Source organism: Echiichthys vipera, assembly GCF_963691815.1.
Source record: "Echiichthys vipera genome assembly, chromosome: 23".
Classification (NCBI taxonomy): domain Eukaryota; kingdom Metazoa; phylum Chordata; class Actinopteri; order Perciformes; family Trachinidae; genus Echiichthys; species Echiichthys vipera.
This window is the reverse complement of record NC_139848.1, coordinates 3574182-3598301: the sequence shown is the minus strand read 5'-3', so window position 1 is coordinate 3598301 and position 24120 is coordinate 3574182. Positions and strand designations below refer to the sequence as shown.

Genomic DNA, 24120 nt, shown 5'->3' with positions numbered 1-24120 from the left:
TTAATTATAATTATATTATTATAATAATATAATTTTAATTAAAATATTATATTTTTTTATTATAATTATTGTTTCGGAATCAGAGACATATATGTATTATATATATATATATATATATATATATATATATATTAAAATAATACAATTATAACAAATATAATATAAATATATATATATTAATTATAATTATATTATTATAATAATATAATTATAATAAATATATACATTTTTTAAATTATAATTATAGTATAACAAATACATATATATATTATATTTTTTTAATTATTATTATTATTATTTCGGAATCAGAACCAAACTCCGAGTGTCTATTATTAATGTTTTTTCTATTTTTTATTAATATTACGCATCGATACACCGGAAGCTTGTGCCTGCGCTCGTGAGTCACGTGACCGGCTTCCTGCCAGCAGCAGTAAATATCAGGAGAGCTAGCAGCAGCCACAAGCTATCTGGCTACTCCTGCACTGTGTTAGCCAGCCTCAGCCCGCGTCTAAGGGAGGTTTCTCGTCGCCAGTGACTATGCAAGGGGAAACCGCGGCCGTACGGGCCCCGGAAAACGAAGGCAAGCTGGAGGTTTTACCCCAGAATAGGACCCCAAGCTCGGGGAGAGCCAGTGCCAAGAGCTGGCAGTATAGGTGGGTGGCTAAATGATGCTAACGCTCATGCATTTAAGCTGATTTAAGTCGTGTTTTGTTTACCTAGCCAATGAGCATTATGTTTGTATGATGTTTTTAATCAATGTGTGTACACTGCCGACTGGTTTGCTCTCACCATTATGATGAAATTATCTTTTTAATCAGGCAGCACCAGTGCCCTTTGAGCAAATCTGTCACCAGGCATTTGCTCTATGATTGATTTGTGCTTTCACCTTTGTGTGTTCATGGGTGTGTCCTCAAGTATGTTAACAACAAAGTGTCCTTTTGTCTTCTTTTGCCTGATAACCTCCCATTGCCAGTGACCACATGGAGAATATTGATGGCTACTTGATGAAATACACCAACCTTGTGACAGGCTGGCAATACAGGTGAGTTTAATACCTGTGTTTAATGTTATGCCAACTTAACAATGTCTAATCAGTATTCACCACCCACTTTGAACCGAGTTCGTTACTGTAATCCAGTCTAATCCAATCCAAGTAATGCCGTGGTGGTTCGTACAGGAGACTGACAGTGTTGTTTTCAGGTTCTTTGTCCTAAACAATGAGGCGGGCTTGCTGGAGTACTTTGTCAATGAGCAGTTGCGGCCCCAGAAGCCCCGTGGCATGCTTCCCCTGGCAGGGGCCGTCATCTCCCCCAGCGACGAGGATTCGCATACCTTCACTGTCAACGCCATCAGCGGGGAGCAGTACAAGCTCAGGGGTTGGTACCTGAATACACACGCTGACTTCTTGACGTTTATGTTTCACTGTCACCAGTTCATTTGGTTTCTTTTGGCGCTCGCTCAAGACCAAAGCGCATCACGTTAGCTTGTTGTTCAGCACTTTACTGTGAGCTTTCACTACCAGGAACCGGGCTGATCACCTTATCCATTTCTACCTCTAGGCCTAGTCATCACCATCCATCAGCTTCATAAAATATTGATCTGGATGTTTTCCATTTTCTGCTGTCAGTGGAGTAGAAGTGCACAGGAATCAATGCTGAGTAATCTCATCTCGTGGAGTAACTGTAACATAGTTCTGCTTTCTTCTTTTATGTGTCTCTCAGCCACTGACGCCAAAGAGAGACAGCACTGGGTGAGCCGACTGCAGATTTGCACACAACACCACACAGAGGCCATGGGGAAGGTAAGATGGCATGCGTAATATTGCCTGCACGCAAATAATGCAAAGATTTTTTAAACATAATTGCTTGATTGCTCCTTTGGCATAATTCCAACAAAGTCAGCAGCAGTGCAAAAATCTGGAGAGCTGTGAAATATTAATGTTTATCTAAAAATGTATCCTGTGTGTATGCACGGTAATCACTAGTATTGATCTGAATATTGATCTACGATGCTTCCCATATGCTATTTTAATGGTCTTGCGATAGACAAGGACAAAAAAACACAGAAGTCCCTGAGGCTCTCTTTGTAGCAGTGGTTGGAAGTAGTCAGGAGCTACGTGTAAAGGTTGTAAATTCTCTTTGAAAATGACAAAAATGAACATGTTTCACTGCACAGAGTAATCCCCCGCCCAAGTCCCGGAGCTACTCTATGGCATCTCAAGGCAGCGGCAGCTCACCCATGTCCATGCGCCGGCCCAGCCAAACCCCGGCCAATTTATTTGGCTGGTCCCAGATCAACAAGGGCTCGTCGCTCTACTCCAGCAAGAGGTCCCTGCTGACAGACCACCTGATGGACGCCAGAGAGGTACAGCAAGCTGCAGACACAAGTGTGTTGTCTTGTGTGTGTGTGTGTGTTTGGACACAAACCCTATGAAAATACTTTTATGTAATGGACGCAAGCAATTCAATTAAGGACATCCTGACAAGTATTTACTCTGCTGTTTGGCAGAAATTGACAGAAGCTGCATCTGATCCAATCAAACTTCTGTTAGATTTGGGAAGTTTGACGAGATGAGATAATCTTTTATTAGTCCCACAGCCCCAGAAAGATTTTCAAAATCCTGCCATGGTCGCTAGAAGTCCCCACCCCTGTAGCATAGATGCACACAAACATACAGAGGGAATTGAATAATACAGTTCTAAATGATAGATTATATTTCTACAAGACTTGCGATGCAAATGTAAAATCTTTAAGATTTACCTTGGGTATGTTTTTTTATGTCCACTTTAACCCATGTGTGTGATGCAGTTACTCCACAAGAGGGCGCTGTTGCCTAGAGACCACAACAGCACAGCTCAGCACAGTTTGCATCAATTGTGCATTTTGTTCGTCTCAGCTCCCTTATAACATGTATGTGTCCCATTAACTAATCAACTAACTAATTCAGGAGCAGTTAGTTCAAGGGATTTCTAATGCAACAGCTGACACGAGATGATGTGTTTTGTAACGTCGCCCTATGTGTTCGATGCGGCTCTTCTCAGTTCCAATTTATTTATTTTTAAAAAGTAGAAGATCCATCATGCAGTGTAAAATATCTCAACTAATTTCAACTAATTCAACATCTGTATCTGCACGTTTTTTGTTTTTTTTTAACCAAACAATCCTGATGACCTCTCTCCAGATGATGACCCAGGCCCAGGGCCAGCACAGAGACCTGATCCAGAGCATCGAAGGCCTGCCTGCAGCCCCCGGATTCTCCCCTCTGGACCAGGATCTGCTGATGTTAAAGGCCACTTCAATGGCCACCATGAACTGCCTCAATGAGTGCCTGCACATCCTGCACCTGCAGCAAGTGGCCAGGCAGAGAGGCTCTCTGGGAGGTCAGTGGGGGGGTTTGGTGTGTATATAATGGGTCTGAATATGGTGATCAATTATATGTCTTTGTCTCTGCTGCCTCTGTGCTGTAAGTGAAGCGCATTGTATGTTAAGTGAGGCTACATGCAGTCCTGATGACAAATCATAGTCTTGTACATGCAGGCCTGCACCCAATCTAACAGTTTGGCCCGACAGTGGAATTATTTTGCATTATTGATGGGGAACCGTACCTATTCTTACCACCTGCCTCAAAGGTAATGAGATCTCAGATGGTTAAAATATCAATCAGCAACACTTTGAGGACAGAATTCAGCTCTAAATCAGCTTCATATTGGAAAAAAACGTGCATTCCTGTTCCCAAAGAACCCAAAGTGAAGTTTCTCACTCGCTGATATCTCGACACTTTCTATTAAGGAAGATTTGAAATTGGGAAAGCGACCGGCTAATGCCCCACTTTTTCACAGCAGATCTCCTTACTTGATGTATATTTCATTAGGCCAGAGTTGTTGCAGCAGCCAATCAGATTAAGTTGTGCGACGACGCACAAGGTGAATTTGAATGAGATCTGCCCACCTCTAAACATGCATAAAAAAGATGCCCACGCCATACCGGGAGGGTGTAGCCAATCAGAGGGACGGGATGTTTCCTGTCAGCGGGGCCAAAGTATCCTGATACCTGGCTTGTTGGCAGGGTTTGGTTACACTCTCTTGGTCTACGGCAGCCGTCAAAGGAAAAGCCATCTGTCCAGGCAGCAGCCAGGCAGTCGCAGGGTGTTGTGTGGCGAACGGTAGAACAAGTGTAGAGCTACGCCTGTGTGTCTGCGGCTGTGAGTGTCAGGGGGATTTGGGTGGGAGGGGGTATAGTACCATGAGTACCTCTGACCCTGCGGCTGTGCACTCCCCATCCACGGCAGGACCCACCATCGAGTGGTTGGAGCCGAAGCTTCCCGACATCCTGAAGAACGGCAGCAGCTCCCTTGGCAGCTTCACGACAGGAGAGGGCCTGCTGGAGGGCAGCCGCCTGGAGCTCAGCAGCCCCGAGTCCTGCAGCTTCTCTGGGGTAAGCCAAAGGGGACGACACCCACTCTCACCCAGGTAGCAGCTAAGGTCTACTCTGGAAATCCTGTTGGTTATCAGGAGGTTGATTTGACTTAATTTATTTCCCTTAATGCTGACTAATCCAGCCATAAACCATACCGTATTATTAGTTTTTGTCTCCCACAACATAAACAAACCCTTACTTTCCACCTGTGCAGAGTCATGTAAGCCGGTTGTTGAATAAATCACATTCACCTCCCTTCCCTCTCAGGAACAGGAAGAAATCGATGCAGAGGATGAGGCGGAGGACTCCTTCACTGACAAGGAAGAGGACCTGGGTGCTGTGGAGGAGGAGCGCAGCGTCATCCTACACCTGCTGTCCCAGCTAAAGCTGGGCATGGACCTCACGCGGGTAGGTCGAGTTCCATGTACCTAACTCTTCCCACACTTTGCCTTTTCATACGTTTTTTGTGTCATTATTAGAAGAAGATTCTGGATTTCTTTGGCTTAGTGTAAGGTGGGAAACACATTTTCCAGATGTTAAGGATCCATACTGTGGGCTGACCATGACCATGGGGTTCATAGAATTTATTCCAGTTTGTAACACATTGTGTAGTCTATGGACCACAAAGGGGTTACTGGGATTATTAATTTTACCCTCATTTAATTTTTCATGTTTTATCTCTTTGTCAACGTCCACTTAAAAGTCAACCAAAGTCAGTTTTTCAATGAAATCTTGAAAAAGCATTGTGTTTGAGCCTGGAACAAGTTTATAGTGACCCTGATGAATGCACCCATCTTAGATCAGGTTGGTAGGTCTTTTTATTCAATATGCTGATTTGCAGTGGTGGAGAAAGTATTCAGATCCTTTACTTAAGTTAAAGTACTAACACCACACTAAAATACTCTGTTACATGTACAATTCATGAATTTGAAAATGGTGCTTAAGTAAATGCATGTATGTCTATGCACTGTGATGTATAATCAGAAAAATGTGCATATTGTAAACTATTAAAGTAAAAATACCCAATGCGGAAAAATCTAGAAAACTCAACTAATTATAGTTTAAATATGATTAAAATAAATAAATAAATCAAATGTTTTTTCTACTGTTTGCATAAAAAGTGACTTAAAAGTTGCCAATTCATTCAGTCGACTGCGTAAATGACTTCAGCTGTACTTGTGCCACATGTTGAGTAGTTTAATCAATGACAAAACATCAGATTTTCTAAGCTCTTCAAATGTTCTGTGTGCAAAAATGTTAATTTGTAAAGTAACCAAAGCTGTTAATTTAATGACGTAAAAAGTAGAATACATCCTTCTGAGATGTGCTGAAGTGAAAGTTTAAAAGACAACAGGCCCAGTTAAGCACTTCTTGCTTTGTAAATACAACTCCTTTCCTGGAAACACGCACGCTTAAAATCAGTCGAGTCCTAGATATCCTATCTCCTCGTGTCAGTTTGTTCCAGTGTTTGGATAGCGTCCTCTTGGGTTTCTGATTTATCACAGTCATCTGGTGGATCCACTGGCTCACCTCAGATGGAGATCTAGTAGACACTGTGTGCCCGGCGTACGTCACATCGTCACTTGCTTGATTAACTGATGGTAATTAGTGCGATAACGCATCAAATGGAGAAAAAAAAAGGCATTGAAACCTCCTGCAGCCTGTGTCATTCCAACTAAAACATTGATACCATATTTGCTTGGGCTCTTCCTCCAGGTGGTGCTCCCCACTTTCATCCTTGAGAAGCGCTCTCTGCTGGAGATGTACGCTGACTTCATGTCACACCCGGACCTCTTTGTGACCATCACCGACGGCAGCAGCCCGGAGGACCGCATGGTTCGGTTTGTGGAGTACTACCTCACTTCCTTCCATGAGGGCCGCAAGGGGGCCATTGCCAAGAAGCCCTACAACCCCATCATTGGTGAGACTTTCCACTGCTCCTGGAAGGTACCCAGGAAACCAGAGGCCCCCAAGGAGCCCTCGCAGGGAAGCCCAGACCCGGCTGCCTCCCAGGACCCTTACCAAGTGCGCTTTGTGGCGGAGCAGGTGTCCCACCACCCTCCTGTGTCTGGCTTCTACGCTGAGTGCCAGGAGAGGCGTATGTGTGTGAACACACATGTGTGGACCAAGAGCAAGTTCATGGGAATGTCGATTGGAGTGTCCATGATAGGAGAAGGTAAACAAGCACTATTTTGGTATGTTGTGTATTTATGTGATGCATCAGAAACAAAGGGGCAAGGTTTCTTCCTTCTGACCTTAATAGCCCGAATCACTAACAAGTATAAAGTATCTGCTACCTGACGGGACTCCACACTAATGAGCTTATTAATAAGGACAAAATGTCCAACAAGACAGTCTGGTAAATACGTGAGTTGCAATGAAAACTGTTTAAGTTACACTTGTTTCTGTTTCAGGTTGTCTGTATCTGCTAGAGCACGATGAAGAGTACACGTTCACGCTACCTTGTGCATATGCACGCTCCATCCTCACTGTTCCCTGGGTGGAGCTGGGCGGTAAAATCAATATCAACTGCGCAAAGTCGGGCTACTCGGCGGTCATAACTTTCCAGACTAAACCATTTTACGGTGGAAAATTACACAAGTGAGTTCCTCCCTGGGTACAGGTTGATATTAATGTTATGTTTGTTGCTCTGTTCTGAATCCTGCCTGTTCTTCTCATTGTCCTGCCTAAATGTAGGGTAACAGGAGAGGTGAAGCACAACGCCACCAACGTGGTAGTGTGTCGTGTGCAGGGCGAGTGGAACGGTGTTCTGGAGTTCAGCTACACCAGCGGAGAGACGAGGGTGGTCGACGTCACCAAGCTGCCTGTAACGAAGAAGAGCGTTCGGCCCGTTGAGAAGCAGGGACCAACTGAATCCAGGTCAGAAGAGAAGTCCAGCCCTCGGGCTCGTGCTCACTCAGAAGTTGCGTACATTTGCGCCGTCTTACTCATTTCACCCCATTTCAGGCGCCTGTGGCAGCACGTGACGGAGTCCTTACGGCAGAAGGACATCGAAAAAGCCACGGAGCACAAGAGGATTCTGGAGGAGAGGCAGAGGACGGAGGAGAGGCACCGGGTTGAGACTGAAACCGCTTGGAGGACCAGATACTTTGACAGAGAGGCAAGTTGACCACACGGGAAAACAACTTTGGTGTGATTTATTTTACTGTCTTGAAGGTTTGATGACACAGCAGACACCATTTATACATTTAAGACTGCAATTTAATGTTTTTGAGCTGAAATGAAAATGGATAGAGAAAAGGTAATCAGGAGGCTGCTTTATTAAACAAATACTTTATTAGAGAATATTTAACATATACATTGTCAACCAATGAAATAACTGAACACTGAGAAAATAAAGAATCAATAAAAAACAGAATAAATAGCTAGATAAACATCATGTTCAGAAGAAGAAGAAGAATTCCTTTATTAGTCCCGCGAATGGGGAAATTCAATTTTCACTCTGTTGTTATTCATGTTACACACACAGGCCCGAAATACACACACATGCACAGACAGGACCTACAGTATATACATGCAATTAAGGAGAGATGTCAGAGCAAGGGGGCTGCCAGTGACCGGCGCCCCGAGCAGTTGGGGGTTCGGTACCTTGCTCAACAGCACCGCTGCAGTGCTCAGGAGATGAACTGGCACCTCTCCAGCCTCCAGTCCACGCTCCATTCATGGTCCACACAGGGACTCGAATCAGCAACCCTCCGGTTCCCAGCACAGTCACCTACGGACTGAGCTACTACCGCAAATCACCCCAAGCACCGTTTCCTGCCTTCTATGTTTGGTTAAAAACAATATTATAGATATTTCATATCTTAACACATATACACCGATATGAAGGCCACTTGATATATCGATCTGTCTCTCCTAAACCCAATGTTATCCGTCAATCAGATAATATTCAATCTGCTCATCATATCACTCGCACACAAACTCTGGGTTAAAGTCAGGATTGTGCAAAGTGTTCCTTCTCTTCGACCTGTTTTAACCTCAAATTCCAACTCTGAACCCTTATGGGATTAAACAATGATGCTATGTCACTGCAGAAAATAACATGTGAAGACCTGAGTCATGAATGATCTTTTGACACTCGTCTCTTCTTCTCCCCCCAGGGTGAAGGATGGGTCTATCACAAACCGCTTTGGAAAAGCTCTGCATTCAAATCCTAGTTTCTTCAGGCCGTATCCTGGGTGTACATATTCTACATACAGTAATGTGAGCGTGTGTGCCTGAGCGTGTGTGTGTGGTTGTTTGTGAGAGTGTGTTTTTGTGTGTGTGTGTGTGTGGTCGTGTGTCAGAGCGCGCACGTAGTCGTGAGAGAACCTGCACTGACGTTCAGGTGAATGCAACGCGGGGGAGAAGGACTGAGAGACGGCACGACTGAAGGTGTTCACGGAGCCTCCGAGTACAAGCGTTTGTACTGCTGATCAGTTGTTTTTTTATGATCCAATGTCAATGAAAACATATTCTTGTACAGATAATGGTACTCTATTTACACAGCCTTAAGATAGTCTGATGAACGTTCGGGAGTCTGCCGATTCACCTGGATACGGTTCTTTTCTTCTTCTTTTTCCAAACCGTGCCGTCACACTACGGTCAAGTTACTTTAGGGGAGTTTCTAACTAAAATAAGAGAAGCAACGTTAATAATTGGAATAATGCCTGATAAATGTAACGCTGTGAAAATGGTGTAATTTGGATTTAGCTGGAGTGTAAAGTTGCCGTTTATGATCTTAACCGTAACCAAATTGACTTCAACTCATAATATTTAACATAATCATGACTAAATCAACAATCAAAGTTAAAAAACAAACCTTTTTAAGTACAGGCTTTTGAGTTTCATCGCATTTGATTGGCTAATCAAACAAACCAACTGTAATCAGTGAGTCAAATGTTGCGTAATCCTGATTGGTGCATGAAAGAATGTGACATAACCTTTTTCTAAATTCGACCCAAAATACACGGGTATTTTTTTAAAAAGCTTTTTCTTGTTTTGGCCTTTTGCATTTTCAGAAACAGTGTTGTTTTTGATTTTGACCATTCAGAGTCGACAAAGCTCCTCCAGAGCAACCAAGGTTAACTGGATGTTTTCACAGGGTTAGGTATGTGTGAAATTAGTGGAATGACCCTTTAACCGGTAGTGCTAGTGTTGTTCTAATTTGGTCCATAGCAGATGGATTGTGTGCATTCAGGTATACTTATTGATCTGAAATCATGCAGTTTGTCTCTCAATAGTCATTAATTCTGACTTAAACACAACGGCATGTTGTAGACTAGCTGACAATTCACCAAATTTTAAATACTGATCGAGTCCTATTGCTTCTCCTCTCTCTTCTTTTTAGTCCTGTGGTTTTGCAGAGAATGGAAAAAAAAATTCTACAAGCACGACGGCCAAGTCTCTCAGTGACTGCAGCACGCACACTACTCGTGTCTGCGTAACTTGCATTTAGAAACGTCTGTCGTGAAGCTTTTAAACCAAATTTGTTTTGTAACGCAAATAAAAATTCTATGAATGCGTCTTGATCCCCATCTTTGCGCTTTAATTGCTCTCATTTTTAGAGCCACTTTTTGTATAGAAACGTTAACATTTCAGTGTTTTTGTTGTGTTTTCTTTCCTCTTGGGAAGTCCCATCTAATATACTGTGATGTACATGTTGTGAACCTTACTTTGTCCCCCCCCCCTCCTCCCTTTTAGCATCACATCCTCAAAGCATCCCACTATCAAGTACAGTTCTTACTCTCTACAGAAAGAGGAGTCCACCCTGCCATTGATAAGCTACTCCCTCCACGTCTCGGTGCCTTAAGCAAACTATTTCTGTGTGTGTCTTCCAGCTGAGCAGCATTTTCATCAGTTAGTTACTGGACCTGTTTCTTTTTTTGAGTGGGGGTGTTCATTTTTCTTGTAATAACCAGTGCTTCATGTTGAGAGAAGATTAAGCACTTTTATTGTAGGTTTTGACTTTTTCTTATGTGTGTTTTGGGGTTTTTTTTTGGACTCTACCGGTTGTCTCGCTGTCCCATGAAATGCACTGACATTGAAGGAAACCGGATGTAGAAAAATGGACGATGTGTGGAAAAGAATCAAATAAATTGCTTATCAGTTGTATTCCGCATTATAAGTCTTTTTCTTTACCAAAGTTCAAACTCTTTTACGGGTGTAAATAATATTACATTAGTTATTAAAAGCTCAGAGATGCTGCATCTCACCACTGATTAAATAATACAGATTACACAGCCCACTATAATCCCATACATATTCACATGTTCATGAATATGTTCCCTCCCATTTTTAATAATAAATAAATAGGTTGTTGTTGGTGTAAATGAACAGCATGGAATGTCACTGTCAGGCTTTCAAAGTCGTAAATAAGGTTCCCCCAGAGCCATGACCAGACTTTTTGAAAAACCAGTTTTACCAATGGCATTTGTGAGCACAGGGGCGCAGGACTAAGCTGGGGATGAGTAGAGAGTCAGTCACAGTTTACTCAACGATGGCTCTCTACGTGGCCGGTCTGATAATGATGGTGGCCTTCTACTTGCTTGTCTTGGGGATTGGCATCTGGGCTTCTGTGAGATCTAAGAAGATGAAGAAAACCTCACAGGTGGAGGTCTCTTTTTTGGCCAATCGGAGTGTCAGCTTGGCAGTGGGAGTCTTCACAATGACAGGTGAGTTTTAATTTTAATACACAATAAGTCTATTAAAATTATATGTTTATTTTTATGCAATATGATTTGTCTTTTCTGCTGCAGCTACGTGGGTTGGAGGTGCCTTTATCATTGGGATTGCAGAGTCAGTTTATGACCCCACCAGGGGTCTGATCTGGGCTCTTGTTCCTCTGCAAATGTCCATTTCCTTCATCCTCGGTAAGTCTTTCTTCCGTCAAAATAATGTAACTATTAAGTAATGCTTTGGAGTTTGAGATGTTTTTTTTTCAGCAATATAGTCTGTGTCAACTGTCAGGGACCTTATAGAGCCATGAGCTCCTTTTAAATACATATTTGTATGGGAGCAGTTAGTGAACTTTGCACAATCCCACCTCACTTTGTCACTTCTGTGTCTTTCTTTTATCTACAAATGTATTTAACGCATGTGCTAATGCTTTGAGTCCTATATTTCATGGGGAAAAAAATAAAAACACAGCTGATAATTTAAATCACACTTAGAAAATGGATCATCAGAATATTTTTTTCTCAAACGGTTTTGTGAGTGACCAAAAATAGCATTAAATCAATAACAGCTGCAAGCAACAGCACACTGGAAGACAACTGTAAGTTCTAAGACGTGAAGGAATGTATGATTTATGCATTTGTTGGCCACAATTAGGTATTTTCAGAAGCCTCATAGTCCTTCACTCTTCAGCTCTTCTCTGCACTGGCTGCCTGTAAAATCTAGACTAGAATTTAAAATCCTTCTCCTCACCTACAAAGCTCTTATTGGTCAGGCTCCGTCGTCTCTTAAAGAGCTCATAGTACCGCATCACCCGACTAGATCGCTGCGCTCTGAGAATGCAGGGCTACTCGTCGTTCCTGGACGCTCCAAAAGTAGAAGTGGAGGCAGAGCCTTCAGCTACCAAGCTCCTCCCATCTGGAACCAACTCCCAAGTGTTATTGTGGAGGCAGACACTGTCCCCTTATATAAGAGTAAACTTAAAACTGTCCTCCTTGATAAAGCTTACAGCTAGGGCTTACGAGCCCTGAGCTATGTTGTTGTTATTGGCATTCAATTTCTCTTAGAACCTGCATGTACGGGGCCTAAGCTGATTTTTTATGTTTAATGATGCTGCTATAGATAATACTTTTCCTGATGCTCTGAGCTTCTACCCTCTCTACCTGTATCATCCATGTCTCACAGCCAGCAGTTCAACATCCGGGCTACAGAGCTGTTCTTTATTAGTGATATGACCAGGATTACACCATCTGCTGTTTACTAGAATGGCAAGTAAATGATAAATGGACTTGTACTTATAAAGCGCCTTTCTAGTCTCCTGACTCACTGACTTCACAGTGTTTGTCACATTCACAAGATTCGGTGTCTTGCCCAAGGACACTTTGACATGTGGACCTGGGGAGGTGGGGATTGAACCGCTGATCGAATGGAGGACGACCCACTCTTCAGCCACAGACCCCCTCCTTTCGGCTTACCACTCTCGATCCTTTCCCGGTCAGCCGGAATTGTGTGGAAGCCATCCACGGAGACGTTCTGGTCCGTAATGTCCCTGTGCAGCCATGTCTCCGTGAAACATACCAGACTGCACTCACTGTACTCCGGATGGCTTCACGTTAGTTAGCGCCGTCATAACAACAGAGGGGCGACACAGCTTAACCCCGTCTCGACCCTCCTCTATAGCCCCGACGTTGCTCCCCACTTCTGCGTCCCCGGTGTGTTTCTCCAGAGTTCGGGTCGAATCTGAGCAGGTCTGGCCGCTATGCCAGCCTGCATTAGCACGATCAGCTCAAAGACCGGAGCAGTAACAGGCAGCATGCATGCGCACTAACACGCAGTGTCATTTCTCCTCTACTCTTATTGAAGCCCCTCTTTCTCTAGGCTTCTTCTATCCTGACTGCTGTGAAGACAATGCATTCATCAAGCAGCTACTACCATTACTTTACAACTCGAAAGTCAAAAACAAGCAGAACAGCATGCCTGGACCTTGAGTCAACTTCAAAAATGCCTTACAGTATCATATTGCATATTGAAAGTGTTGAGTTTTCGCTCTTTTTTTTTTAAAGGTGGACTGTTCTTTGCGAAGCCAATGAGGGACAACAAATACATCAGTATGATGGATCCATTTCAGAGAAAGTATGGAAAAGCACTGACTGCGTTTTTGGCCATTGTTCCAGTCGTGACTGAACTCGTCTGGATCCCCACGTTATTCATTGCCTTGGGTAAACACATGCAAGACCACTCAAATGAACAGATTTACTTTCTGAGCCCCTCGCCTGTTTTCTCACTCTGACTTTTTCTCCATTCTTTGTGCTGTTTGCACGCTACAGGAGCCGCTATGAGGGTGGTTTTGAATATTCCCTTCAGCGTGTGCGTTTGGATCTCTGCTGTAGTGGCAATCGTGTACACCGTTCTTGGAGGTCTCTACTCAGTTGCTTACACTGATGTCATCCAGATATCACTGGTGTTGCTTAGCTTGGTGAGTTATGCACTTAAAGGGCCCTCATTTATCAATCTTGCGTGAAAACGGGCGCAGAGGTGAGCGCAGAATTGGTCGTAGGAAAGGACCCACGTTTGATTTATGAAACATTCGTATCTGACCAATCTCAGCGTACGAATGAGCGGGCCTTGATAAAAAAATAAAAAAAATAAATGCTGCGGCTGAATTTGATCGTCTTTAACATGTTACGCCCCTAAATATTCCTGGTTCGAGTCCTCGCCCACTGAGGTCAAACACGGAGAGAAGGAACGCTGATTAGAAAATAAACTTTTCCGACACACAGATCGGCATCCTGACATCCGACATGGAGCAAAATAAAGATGTGCTTTTTGTCTTATGAGTGGAATAAAAGGGGCCCATCATAAAAACGCTGTATGGTAAAGAATAACGTACGCAGTCAACCCGAAGCAGCGCTCCACTGTGACCCGTGTGCGTGTGTGCGCACTGCTGAACCTGCGCTCCTGCTCTGTAGCGGGGTTTGCCAGCGGGGTTATTAGGTATTCCGTTAGACCTTTGTCACCTAGAAGAACCATACCAAGATGTTAATCATCTGATACTTTGTTTGATTTAATGCAATTTATCGAGGGTAGCCGCCAACTGAGGAGATGACTTCGGCTCTGCAGTGCGCTTTCCTTTTCATTCATACATCTTCTTGCGATTGATGAATGCGTAATCATTCATGGATGGTGCCTTCAGACGCACATGAGTACAATCAATCGCTCCAACCACAATTTTTATTTTTTTTTGTCGTTTAAAGAATCTGTTTTGATCTGTTCTCAATATGTGACTGCTTATGCTTATTGACAGCTGAGGTTTGTTCATTATTTTCAGACAGGTTTTTCTGTGCTGCACTGTAAATACACAGGCTCAAATGTGCGACACGATCTCAGACCTGACGTGAGATTTGATCGTAGCTCCCGCCCACGTCCAAATTGATAAATGCCGAAGTTTGCCAGGAAATGGTCGTACGCACGTTTTTCTGCCGTACGTTTGTTTGATAAATGATAAGTGTGTTTCGGATGTGTTCTTTATTTAGATCGAGTGATTTCCTCTTTTCACAGTGGCTGTGCGTCCCCTTTGTTCTCACAAGTGACAGTTATACTGACATCACTCAAACAGTGTTCAACCACACGCATCAGGCCTCCTGGCTAGGCCATCTAAAGTCTGAAAGCGTGGGGCGATGGATTGATACTTTTCTAGTGATGGTAAGATGAAAACTTAAATGCTACTTAAATGGTCATTTAGATACCCATATGCAGATGAATGTGGCTTGGTTTGTCTCACGTGTTTCTTTTTCTAGTCTCTGGGCAATTTGGCCGTTCAGGACTTTCATCAGAGGACACTCTCCTCAAACTCCACAGCCACAGCCAGAATCATCTGTTTCATAGCGGCAGGATTAGTCATCATCGTTGGAATCCCGTCTATCATCATCGGAGCTGTTGCAGCTTCAATAGGTAACCTTGACTGTTCACCTGTTGGGTGTCTACATCGTCGTGGTGACCATGTTGTGCCGTCTCCGACAATCCAGGTTGGTAAATCAGCATCTAATGTTATCTGTTTTTGGCTCCTACACTTCAGACTGGAACGCCACCTCGTATGGCTCTCCTTCTCCGTATGAGCGAGGAGAGGCGGCCATGGTGCTGCCGATCGCCCTTCAGAATTTGACCCCAACCTACATTTCCGCTTTTGGTATCGGCGCTATTGCTGCTGCAGTGATGTCATCCGCTGACTCTGTCCTCCTGTCTGCAACCACCATCTTCACCACCAACATCTACCAGACCATCAGGAGCCAGGTACAGTACAATGAACTCAGGTGTCGTACATTATCATATACTACGTGAGCTACTCTAGTATTATGGTCTCTGCTTTCTAGGCATCAGATAGAGAGTTGCAGTGGGTGATTCGCCTCTCCATAGTGGTTGTTGGGCTTGTGGGAACTTCCCTCACCTACGTGGACAACAGCATCATGGGGTTCTGGATCCTGGGCTCAGACCTGACTTACACCATTTTATTTCCCCAACTGATCTGCGTTCTCTTCATTGAGGTTTCCAACGGCTACGGGTCGATCATGGGCTACATCGTTTCCGTGGTGATGAGACTGCTGTGTGGAGAGCCTGTGATAGGCCTCCCCATTGTCCTGCAATTCCCATGTTGCGTTTTAGAGGATGGAGTTTATATTCAGTGCTTTCCTGTCAAGACCTTTTGCATGCTGTGTGCTCAGGTCTCCATTCCCTTGTTTTCATATGTGGCTCTACTCCTGTTCAACAAGGAGATCCTCCCAGAGAGGTGGGATGTGTTCAAGGTGAAATCACAGAAAAGACCAGCAGATGGCGCCACAGAGGGCGAACATGATGAGACTGATGATAAATTGGCCTCTGAGCCAATGCTGGAGGCAAAATGTTAAGTTTTTTTCATGCTGTTTGGTAGATAGATAGATAGATAGATAGATAGATAGATAGATAGATAGATAGATAGATAGAGAGATAGATAATATGCTATGTGGTTAAAGCACTGTATTACAATACACTATGTGGATGTGAATATACTATGTGGTTTGATACTATTGTCGGGTTCCTCCTGCTGGTGTTGGCGTTGGTGCTTACATCTTTAGGTCACATGGATGGAAATTGTAAACGGTCATTCTAATGATATCTATTAATTCATACTTGCATAGGTAATATTTCTGATGATCTGTTTAACACATAATGTTTGGTGCTTGGGTTGTTTGTTCCTATGATTCTGCTGTGTTTCAGTCGTTCATGTCAGTTGTCTCTTTATTCGTCACACCTTTAGATTTGTCATTCTTATTTTTTGGGGTGTGTGTTTGAGTTTGTGCTCCGATGATACGTCTCCTGGTGAATGAGTTCAGAATTAAAATGTTTTTATTGTTAAACTTGGTCAAAGAAATTAAACATTTTAAAATGAGCTAATGTTTTCATGTCGTTCTTGAGACGTGTGTGTTGTGAAACCTGTGAAACCTCAGGGGTGCTTGTCCTCTGTGCTGGAAACGGTTAAAGTCCAGCATCAGTATTTGGATCAAAGGACAGCGTTGGTTCTCAGAGAAGGACGTTCAGAAGTCGCAACTTAGTTGCACAAAGGGCAGAAAGTGTGCCCCGGTTTGAATGACGACAAGGTAACTCCTTAGAAGAGATATGTCAAGGACACTTTAGTCTTTTGTAAGAAGTGCAAAGACTTGCTCTGGACTCTTGCCTCTAGTTTGTGTGTATATTCAGTCCAGATCATTAGCATTTGTAGTTTTTTGTTTTACAAGTTAGCTTCTTCATCCTCTTCTTCCTTTTTCAATTTGTACATCCCTTCTTCTTTATATCTGGACTTGAATGTATCCAGTTTAGTGCAAGAGCGAAACACTGACACTGACTGCAGCTCCCTGTTACACAGCACACTGAATCGCTCTGTTTATTCATGTACCAGATCTGATGATGATGGTGGTGCTGCTTGTTCGTGTTGGGAGTCGTGACATCTAATAAGATGGAGAGACACGCGCTGGGTGGTCAACTTGGCAGTGGGCGTGTTCACAACGGGTGAGTTTGGGTAAAGCAGATACATACTTGAACATTTCCCAAGCTTTGAATGGTTCATTGGTCTAGAAATTTGATTATATACAATACTCATCATATTAATCTGATGCTTACTACCTGAACCCAGTGCTACCAAGGTCAGTAAATATCCAACCATCTAACTTTAACTATTCTTGGTCAATGCCTCGGATGTGCTGAATGGTAGTTCGTTCTTTATCTCTGTGTTTGGAAATGATTCATATCAAAGCATCTGTGTTTGGATGGAAGCATGATAAAGGGCAGGACATATCAAGGGCAAGTCGCTTTATCAAAGGGAGAGTTGAATGTCCACTCTTGAATACGGGGACGGGGTCTGCCTCCGCAACAACAACTGGGAGTTGGTTCCATCAGAGAGGAGTTTGGTAGCTGAAGGCTCTGCCTCCCATTCTGCTCACGGCGACTCGAGGAACCACAAGTCGCCCTGTATTGTCAGAGTGCAGCGTTCTCGTCAGGTAATACGGATATATAAGCTTTTTAAGACAGGGAGCCTGACCAATGAGAGCTTTGCTGATGAGAAGAAGGATTTAAAATCTTTTCTGGATTTAAAGTTGACTGCAGCTTCCTGCTAGATTATGGATCTTTCATATGACACGGCATTGCTCTGTGTTATTGATTGTTTTGAGCTCGGCGTGTCCTGATAACTTGCATGTGTTTGTCCCTAACTAGAAAACCCTCCACAATGGCCGTGCATATACCAGGTCTGATAATGATGGTCGTGTTCTACATATTTGTGTTGGGAATCGGCATTTGGGCGTCCGTTAAATCTAAGAAGATGGAGAAAAATACACTGCGTGGACAGGTGGAAGTCTCTTTTTTGGCGAACAGGAGGGTCAACTTGGTAGTGGGTGTCTTCACCATGACAGGTGAGTTTGGATTAAGCAGATACGTAACGTAACATATCATTATATACAACACTCATGACATTTATCTGACACCAAGCAGTGCATTAATGTGTGCATATGTGTTCCCTGCTGCAGCCACGTGGGTCGGAGGGGCCTTCATCATTGGACTTGCAGAGACGGTTTATGACCCCACAAAGGGACTAATCTGGGCTCTTTTCCCTCTGCAAATGTCAGTTTCCTTCATTATTGGTAAGATCCCCTTTAAAAATCCTATGAGTATCGTATGAAATCTGTCCAAATGAATGTCTTGACCTTGACTTTACCAATCGCAGTTGTTCACCAAATATTATGCAACATAGTAAGCAAAAAAAAAAAGGAAAGGAACAAAATAAAGCGTGAGAAGCAAAGCCCTAAAAAGCTTGATGTTTGCCTCTGAACCCTGATACTTGAGTGTAAAGCATGCACCACTATGCTTTCTGGCTTTTTAAAGGTGGACTGTTTTTTGCGAAGCCAATGCGTGATGAAAACTACATCACCATGATGGATCCATTTCAGAGGAAGTATGGGAAAACGCTGACTGCGGCTCTTGCCATTGTTCCATTCATAAGTGAAGTGATGTGGGTTCCTGTCACACTGATTTCTCTGGGTAATACAAAGCACATTTTTCTCCTGAGGTGTTAAACAGACGTTAGTTATGGCATCTACTGTGTATTAAGTTCATGGGTGGCTGTGTTTGGTGTCCAACAGGGGTCACTGTTAGGGCCTTTTCTGATCTGCCCCTGAGTCTCTGCATCTGGATCTCGGCTGCAGTTACCGTCACCTACACTGTTCTTGGAGGTCTCTATTCAGTCATTTTCACCGATGTCGTCCAGCTAACACTGGTGTTTTGCAGCTTGGTGAGTTGGTTAAGCATGGTTGTATGAGATTCTTATCCGTAGTCAGTGTGTTACCTACAGTAGATGACGGTCAGTGGACACAGAAGCTAAGAAATGTACTGCTGTGGGTGGGGAGCAGCAGCTAAATGTCTTTTAAGCACCTTAAAACCCTTTATCACAGGGAAAAGAAGCTGTTCTGCTCTAGCCAAGCCACGACTCCACTGACAAAACCAGTCATTTTGCCAGTTGCTCGTCTCGTCTACTGCTGCCTCAATGATCGAAACACAACAATGTCACAATGTGTTGATTTCTGCATTTTCTTGTAAAGGTTTCACTGCGGTTTGCTCTTTTCACAGTGGCTGTGTGCCCCCTTCGTTCTGGCTAGTGACGTGTATACTGACATCTCTCAAACAGCATTCAACCACACACACGGGGCCGCCTGGCTCGGCCACCTGGAGTCTGATGAAGTGTGGAGATGGATTGATCATTTCTTAGCAATGGTAAGATGAGGTAGAATAACAAGTTTGAAAAGAGGGATCGTTTGCATATTCATTTTTCAATACAGGAGAAGAAATAGACATAATTTGAAGAATGTGTGGCCAAGTCTCTGAGTTTTTCACAAGCCATATAAATAGGTATTTTATTTACTGTTTCAGAAGTTGAATGAAAAAAGTAGTTTAAAGTCTTTTGTGGCTCCAAAGAGAGCTGTGTAAAGCACTGATGCTGCCTCAACTGATGGCACTTTGGATGAATTGCATTGTGGGTAATGTGGCGCCAGGTTTTGTTTTTTTTAAACTTATACATTGGTGAAGTATTCTTTTAAATGTAACACCAAAATATGGTTATGTTTTCCCAGAGTGTTGGAAATTTGGCATTTCAAGATTTCCACCAAAGGACCCTCTCCTCCAGCTCCACGTCTACAGCCAGAAGGATCTGTTTCATCGCAGCGGGTCTCGTCCTGGTCCTTGGAGTCCCACCCGTGCTGATCGGTGCTGTGGCAGCCTCAACAGGTGCGTCTGTTTCTGACAAACGTCACCTAATGTTCAGCAGCTACTGACCAATATCTGTCATAAGAGAAGCAAGAGAAATGAAAATATCATGGCAGATTAAAGGTAAACTAAGCATACATGGTAATAATTGGGGCGGCAGTTGTTCAGTCCATAGGTGACTCGGCTCGAGTCCCTGTGGGGACCATGAATGGAGAGTTGACTGGGGGCTGGAGAGGTGCCAGTTCATCTCCTGGGCACTGCTGAGGTGCTGTTGAGCAAGGCACCGAACCCCCAACTGCTCGGGGCGCCGGTCATTGGCTGCCCCCTCGCTCTGACATCTCTCCATTAATTGCATGTATATAGGTCCTGTCTGTGCATGTGTGTGTATTTCGGGCCTGTGTGTGTGTAACATGTATAATAACAGAGTGAAAAATTTAATTTCCCCTTCTTCTTCTTCTTCTTCTTAATAATGATACATGAAAGGGATGGCTCTGTTTTTTTAAGGTGGCGGTGTATGAGGTACTGATACATAGTCAGCATAGTCAGTGTGTTAGCCACAGCAGATGGTGGTCGCTGCACACATCCCCATCATTCACGGGGGGCTGGAGCCGATCCCAGCTGACATCGGGCGTGAGGCGGGGTCCACCCTGGACAGGACACCAGTCTATCACAGGACACATAGAGACGAACAGAGACAGACAACCATTCACACCTTCTCCATAAGAAATGAAGCCTAAATCACTTCACTTGTTAGTCAGTTGTGTTAGTTCCTAACCTTTTAAAGCACCAACGTCACTATGACATAATGACAGAAACAAACTGATCGAGGCAGCAGTAGACCAGCAGCCCCGGCGTGCTGTGATGTAAAATTACAGTTCTTCTCAATGGAGTCTGGTGGCTTTGACGAGAGCCTAGAACATCTTCAGTTCCCCTGTTTGTAAACTTGTAAACGTGGCTCATTCAGCAGCTTCCTCTGATGTTTCAGATTGGAACTTGACCTCATACGGGTTGCCTTCTCCGTATGAGCGAGGAGAGGCGGCTATGGTGCTGCCCATCATCCTTCTGAATCTCACCCCAACTGCCATTTTCGTCATCGGCATGGGAGCTATCGCCGGTGCTGCGATGTCGTCGACCGACTCGTGCATGTTGGCAGCCACCTCCATCTTCACCACCAATATCTACAACATCATTAGACGCCAGGTACAAAGAAATTTGGTGGCGAGGAAAATATGAACATTTTGACATTTCCACTGAAATAACTGTTTGCTCTCTACAGGCATCAGAGAGAGAGCTGCAGTGGTTGATCCGCGTCTGCATAGTGGTTATCGGGGTCGTGGGAACATCTCTCACCTACCTGGACAGCAGCATCTTGGCGTTCTGGATCCTGAGCTCGGACTTGACTTACACCATAATGCTCCCCCAGCTGATCTGCGTCCTCTTTATCAGGGTTTCCAACGGCTACGGGGCGGTCGCAGGCTACGCCGTTGCTTTTGTGATGAGAGTCTTGTGTGGAGAGCCGGTGTTCAATCTTCCCGTCATTCTACATTTCCCCGGTTGCACTTTAGAGGATGGTGTTTACGTCCAGCGCTGGCCTTTCAAGACCATATGCATGTTGTCTTCCCTGCTCTCCATTCTGGTGTTTTCCTGCGTGGCCTCGCTCCTGTTTAACAAGGGGATCCTTCCTGAGAGCTGGGACACGTTCAAGGTGAAATCACAGGGGGCGCCAGCACCGGTAGGGGGCGTCAGAAAGGCAGAGAGGGAAAAGGCTGACGCTACAAACGAAAGTGAACCGATGCTTGACACAGGCTGCTAATTCAGTTTCTATTGACTTTATGTCTTATCTTCTTTTTTACAATGATGTTCTAATGACAAAGCCAAGGAAACAGAAGAACTTGTAAGAAATGATTTTAGTATTTTTAATTTCTTCTTCTTCCACATGTGATTATCAATGAAGTTCATTATATATGCATACCAATTTTAATACACATTAATGATGCCAATGTGTCTGATTATAGAAAAAACATAGCAATCTAATTGTTTTATTGATTCTTTGAATAAATGTTGTGTTCCTTAAGCTGTGGAAAATGTCAAATTGCAGCTAATTGCAGTTCTTCAGACATCAAAAGGTGCACAACACCTGCATCAAGTGTTTTCATTGCAAGTCATCTCAAAAACTGCCCTTTTGTATGAAATGTGCTTTATGTTTTTATTTCATCTTTAAAAAAAAAAAAAAAACTTTTACGTACCTGCCTCGTCTCCCTTCTGATTCATTTCTGGTATTTATGCATTTATTTATTTATTATTGTATATATTTATTTAGACTTTTATTTATGAAATGTATTATTGTATATATTTATTTAGACATTTATTTATGTATTTATGGGTTAATTTCTATTCATAATATATTTCTTTTATATTTGTTTTATTGAGACTAAAGTCATTTTAGGCACATGTCAGGTTAGCAGGATTGCATTCAAGCAGTACTTCCGGTTACATCCTACAAAATAATATTCCTAAAACCTTTTCATAACGACATTATACTACGCTTTTGTCGGGCTTCATGGTACTGGCGTCAACTTGATGAAGAATTATAGAAACGTTTTTAATCTTCTTGTACTGGAGAAAAAGTAGATACGTGTTAATGCTTCCGTTAGCTTCGGCTAATGTTGCAAGCTAACTACGGTGGCCCTACGAGCTCAACGCACTGAAAACACACGCGGCTAATATTTAAGCTAACTAATTATAATCAATTTTAGTATATCATATATCAGTATAGAAGTATGTAGAATCTCCATTAAATACTATATTTAAAATAATAAAAATAAAAATAATAATACACCCACGGGGCGTTTTGAGGGGTTTGGCCATAGACATATAAAGAGTAGATGCCGCATCGAACGTTGGGCCGCGAGAAATGCGGCCGCCATCTTGGACCGGTCATCCTACCAGATAAGTTCTATGAGTGACTCGTTGAGCCTATGAGTTGAGCAGCAGAAGGAACAAGATGCCAGAGCACTGAGCAGCGTATTCCTGCTCTAATCTAATATTACAATATTACAATTCATAATCAGTACGGTACAGTACAATTTTAAACAATTATACATAAATCCATGCATTTTTGAATGTTATAGTGAGTCCCTCAGGCTGTGGCAGGTAGATACATATTTAGCTGCCAGAGGAGCTGCTGTCCCTTATTTTATTATTATTATCTTGTCACAGTAGAGGCATGGAGACTAGCCTCTGTGGGAATCTTAGTTAATTTACCCCCCGCCAGATGTGTGTGTGCAAGCCTGTGTAGATATGAAAGGAGAAGCAGGGAGGAGAGGGGTTGTCGTACATGTGGTCTAGTGTAAATGGATTGCACATTTCCAGCAGTAGGTCAGCGGAGGATGTGCTGTGGTTTCATGAGAGGAAGACACTTCAGAGACAGTTCATCTCAGGTCACCTCAGATATTCTCAGTTTTGTTTTTTTAAATATTGAACATGACATTGAGATGAATTATGAGATAATTTTTCATGTCATGTCACTTTTTTTTTTTTAAAGTTTAGACTATCAAAGGAGAAGTGGCAGAATCTGACCAATATCCTTTGCTGTTAAACTGTTTCATCAAACAGGAGCAACATGATGTGGGCTTTATTATAAAGAATGAATTAGAGATTTACGAGGCAAGCGTGAACATGTATTTCCACTCTGTGCCCGATATTCTCACAGCTGAACAAAATGTTCCATACATTTTTACTTGGTTCTCCACATCTCCACTTAAAGCAGGACCAACGTCACATGTTTGTAAAGCAGAACTGATGAGTCCAGGCTTTTTTAGTTCAGTTGTACCAGAGAAGTTGAAACAGTATGAAAAGAAAAAATCATACATTTATTTAATTAAGGAAAAATCTTAAATCGTTTGTATAATTTAAAATGGATATTACTGAACTATGCCCCGTGTTTTTGTTTGCACATTAAATACAATTACTACATAATTAAAATATGTAATAAAGAAGACATTCACATAATTAGACCTTGCCTAAAAACAAAGGACACAGTCATTTTAGATACTATACAAAGTACTCCTACAACATCACTTTCTTTACCAATTAGAGCTACACTCAAATTGGTAACTGTGCAAGAACAAAACAGTGTGAAAATGATCGATTTAACAAAATTTTATATATATTTTTATACCACACACACTCGCTCAAATGTGGACCCTCCCTCTCCTCTCCACTACCACGACTATGCGACTGGCA

The 24120-nt window shown here is 43.0% G+C and overlaps 2 protein-coding genes across 3 annotated transcripts; both read left to right on the top strand.

Annotated features, from left to right (window-relative positions):
• The first annotated feature begins 444 nt into the window (after nt 1-444).
• LOC310964938 (oxysterol-binding protein-related protein 11-like) lies at nt 445-11070 on the top strand. Of its 2 annotated transcripts, XM_083938269.1 has the most exons (14): nt 445-653; nt 974-1042; nt 1201-1376; nt 1722-1801; nt 2176-2364; nt 3182-3380; nt 4289-4434; nt 4684-4824; nt 6133-6592; nt 6831-7017; nt 7114-7296; nt 7384-7537; nt 8541-8643; nt 11009-11070. In XM_083938269.1, exons 1-13 carry the CDS (start codon nt 538-540, stop codon nt 8595-8597), a joined length of 2157 nt encoding a protein of 718 aa, XP_083794395.1. In that variant the 5' UTR covers nt 445-537; the 3' UTR covers nt 8598-8643; nt 11009-11070. The 2 variants fall into 2 exon arrangements, with proteins under 2 accessions (XP_083794395.1, XP_083794394.1); XM_083938268.1 differs by lacking the exon at nt 11009-11070 and having other exon boundaries at nt 8541-10486.
• LOC310964726 (uncharacterized protein) lies at nt 10919-21688 on the top strand (the record flags this gene model as incomplete). Its single annotated transcript, XM_083937982.1, has 17 exons — nt 10919-11093; nt 11178-11291; nt 13158-13313; nt 13422-13570; nt 14653-14796; nt 14892-15045; nt 15170-15384; nt 15465-15983; nt 16345-16352; nt 17836-18032; nt 18147-18260; nt 18502-18657; nt 18759-18907; nt 19243-19386; nt 19743-19896; nt 20861-21075; nt 21152-21688. The coding sequence occupies 17 exons, from the start codon at nt 10919-10921 to the stop codon at nt 21686-21688; spliced, it is 3300 nt and encodes a 1099-aa protein (XP_083794108.1).
• Nucleotides 21689-24120: the final 2432 nt, after the last annotated feature.

Excerpts from the sequence above, each read along its gene's own strand:
- LOC310964938 (XM_083938269.1), top strand. The coding sequence starts at position 538 with ATGCAAGGGGAAACCGCGGCCGTACGGGCCCCGGAAAACGAAGGCAAG. Across the intron at positions 1,377-1,721 it reads GGAGCAGTACAAGCTCAGGG|CCACTGACGCCAAAGAGAGA; the intron begins GTTGGTACCTGA and ends TGTGTCTCTCAG. Across the intron at positions 7,018-7,113 it reads TACGGTGGAAAATTACACAA|GGTAACAGGAGAGGTGAAGC; the intron begins GTGAGTTCCTCC and ends GCCTAAATGTAG.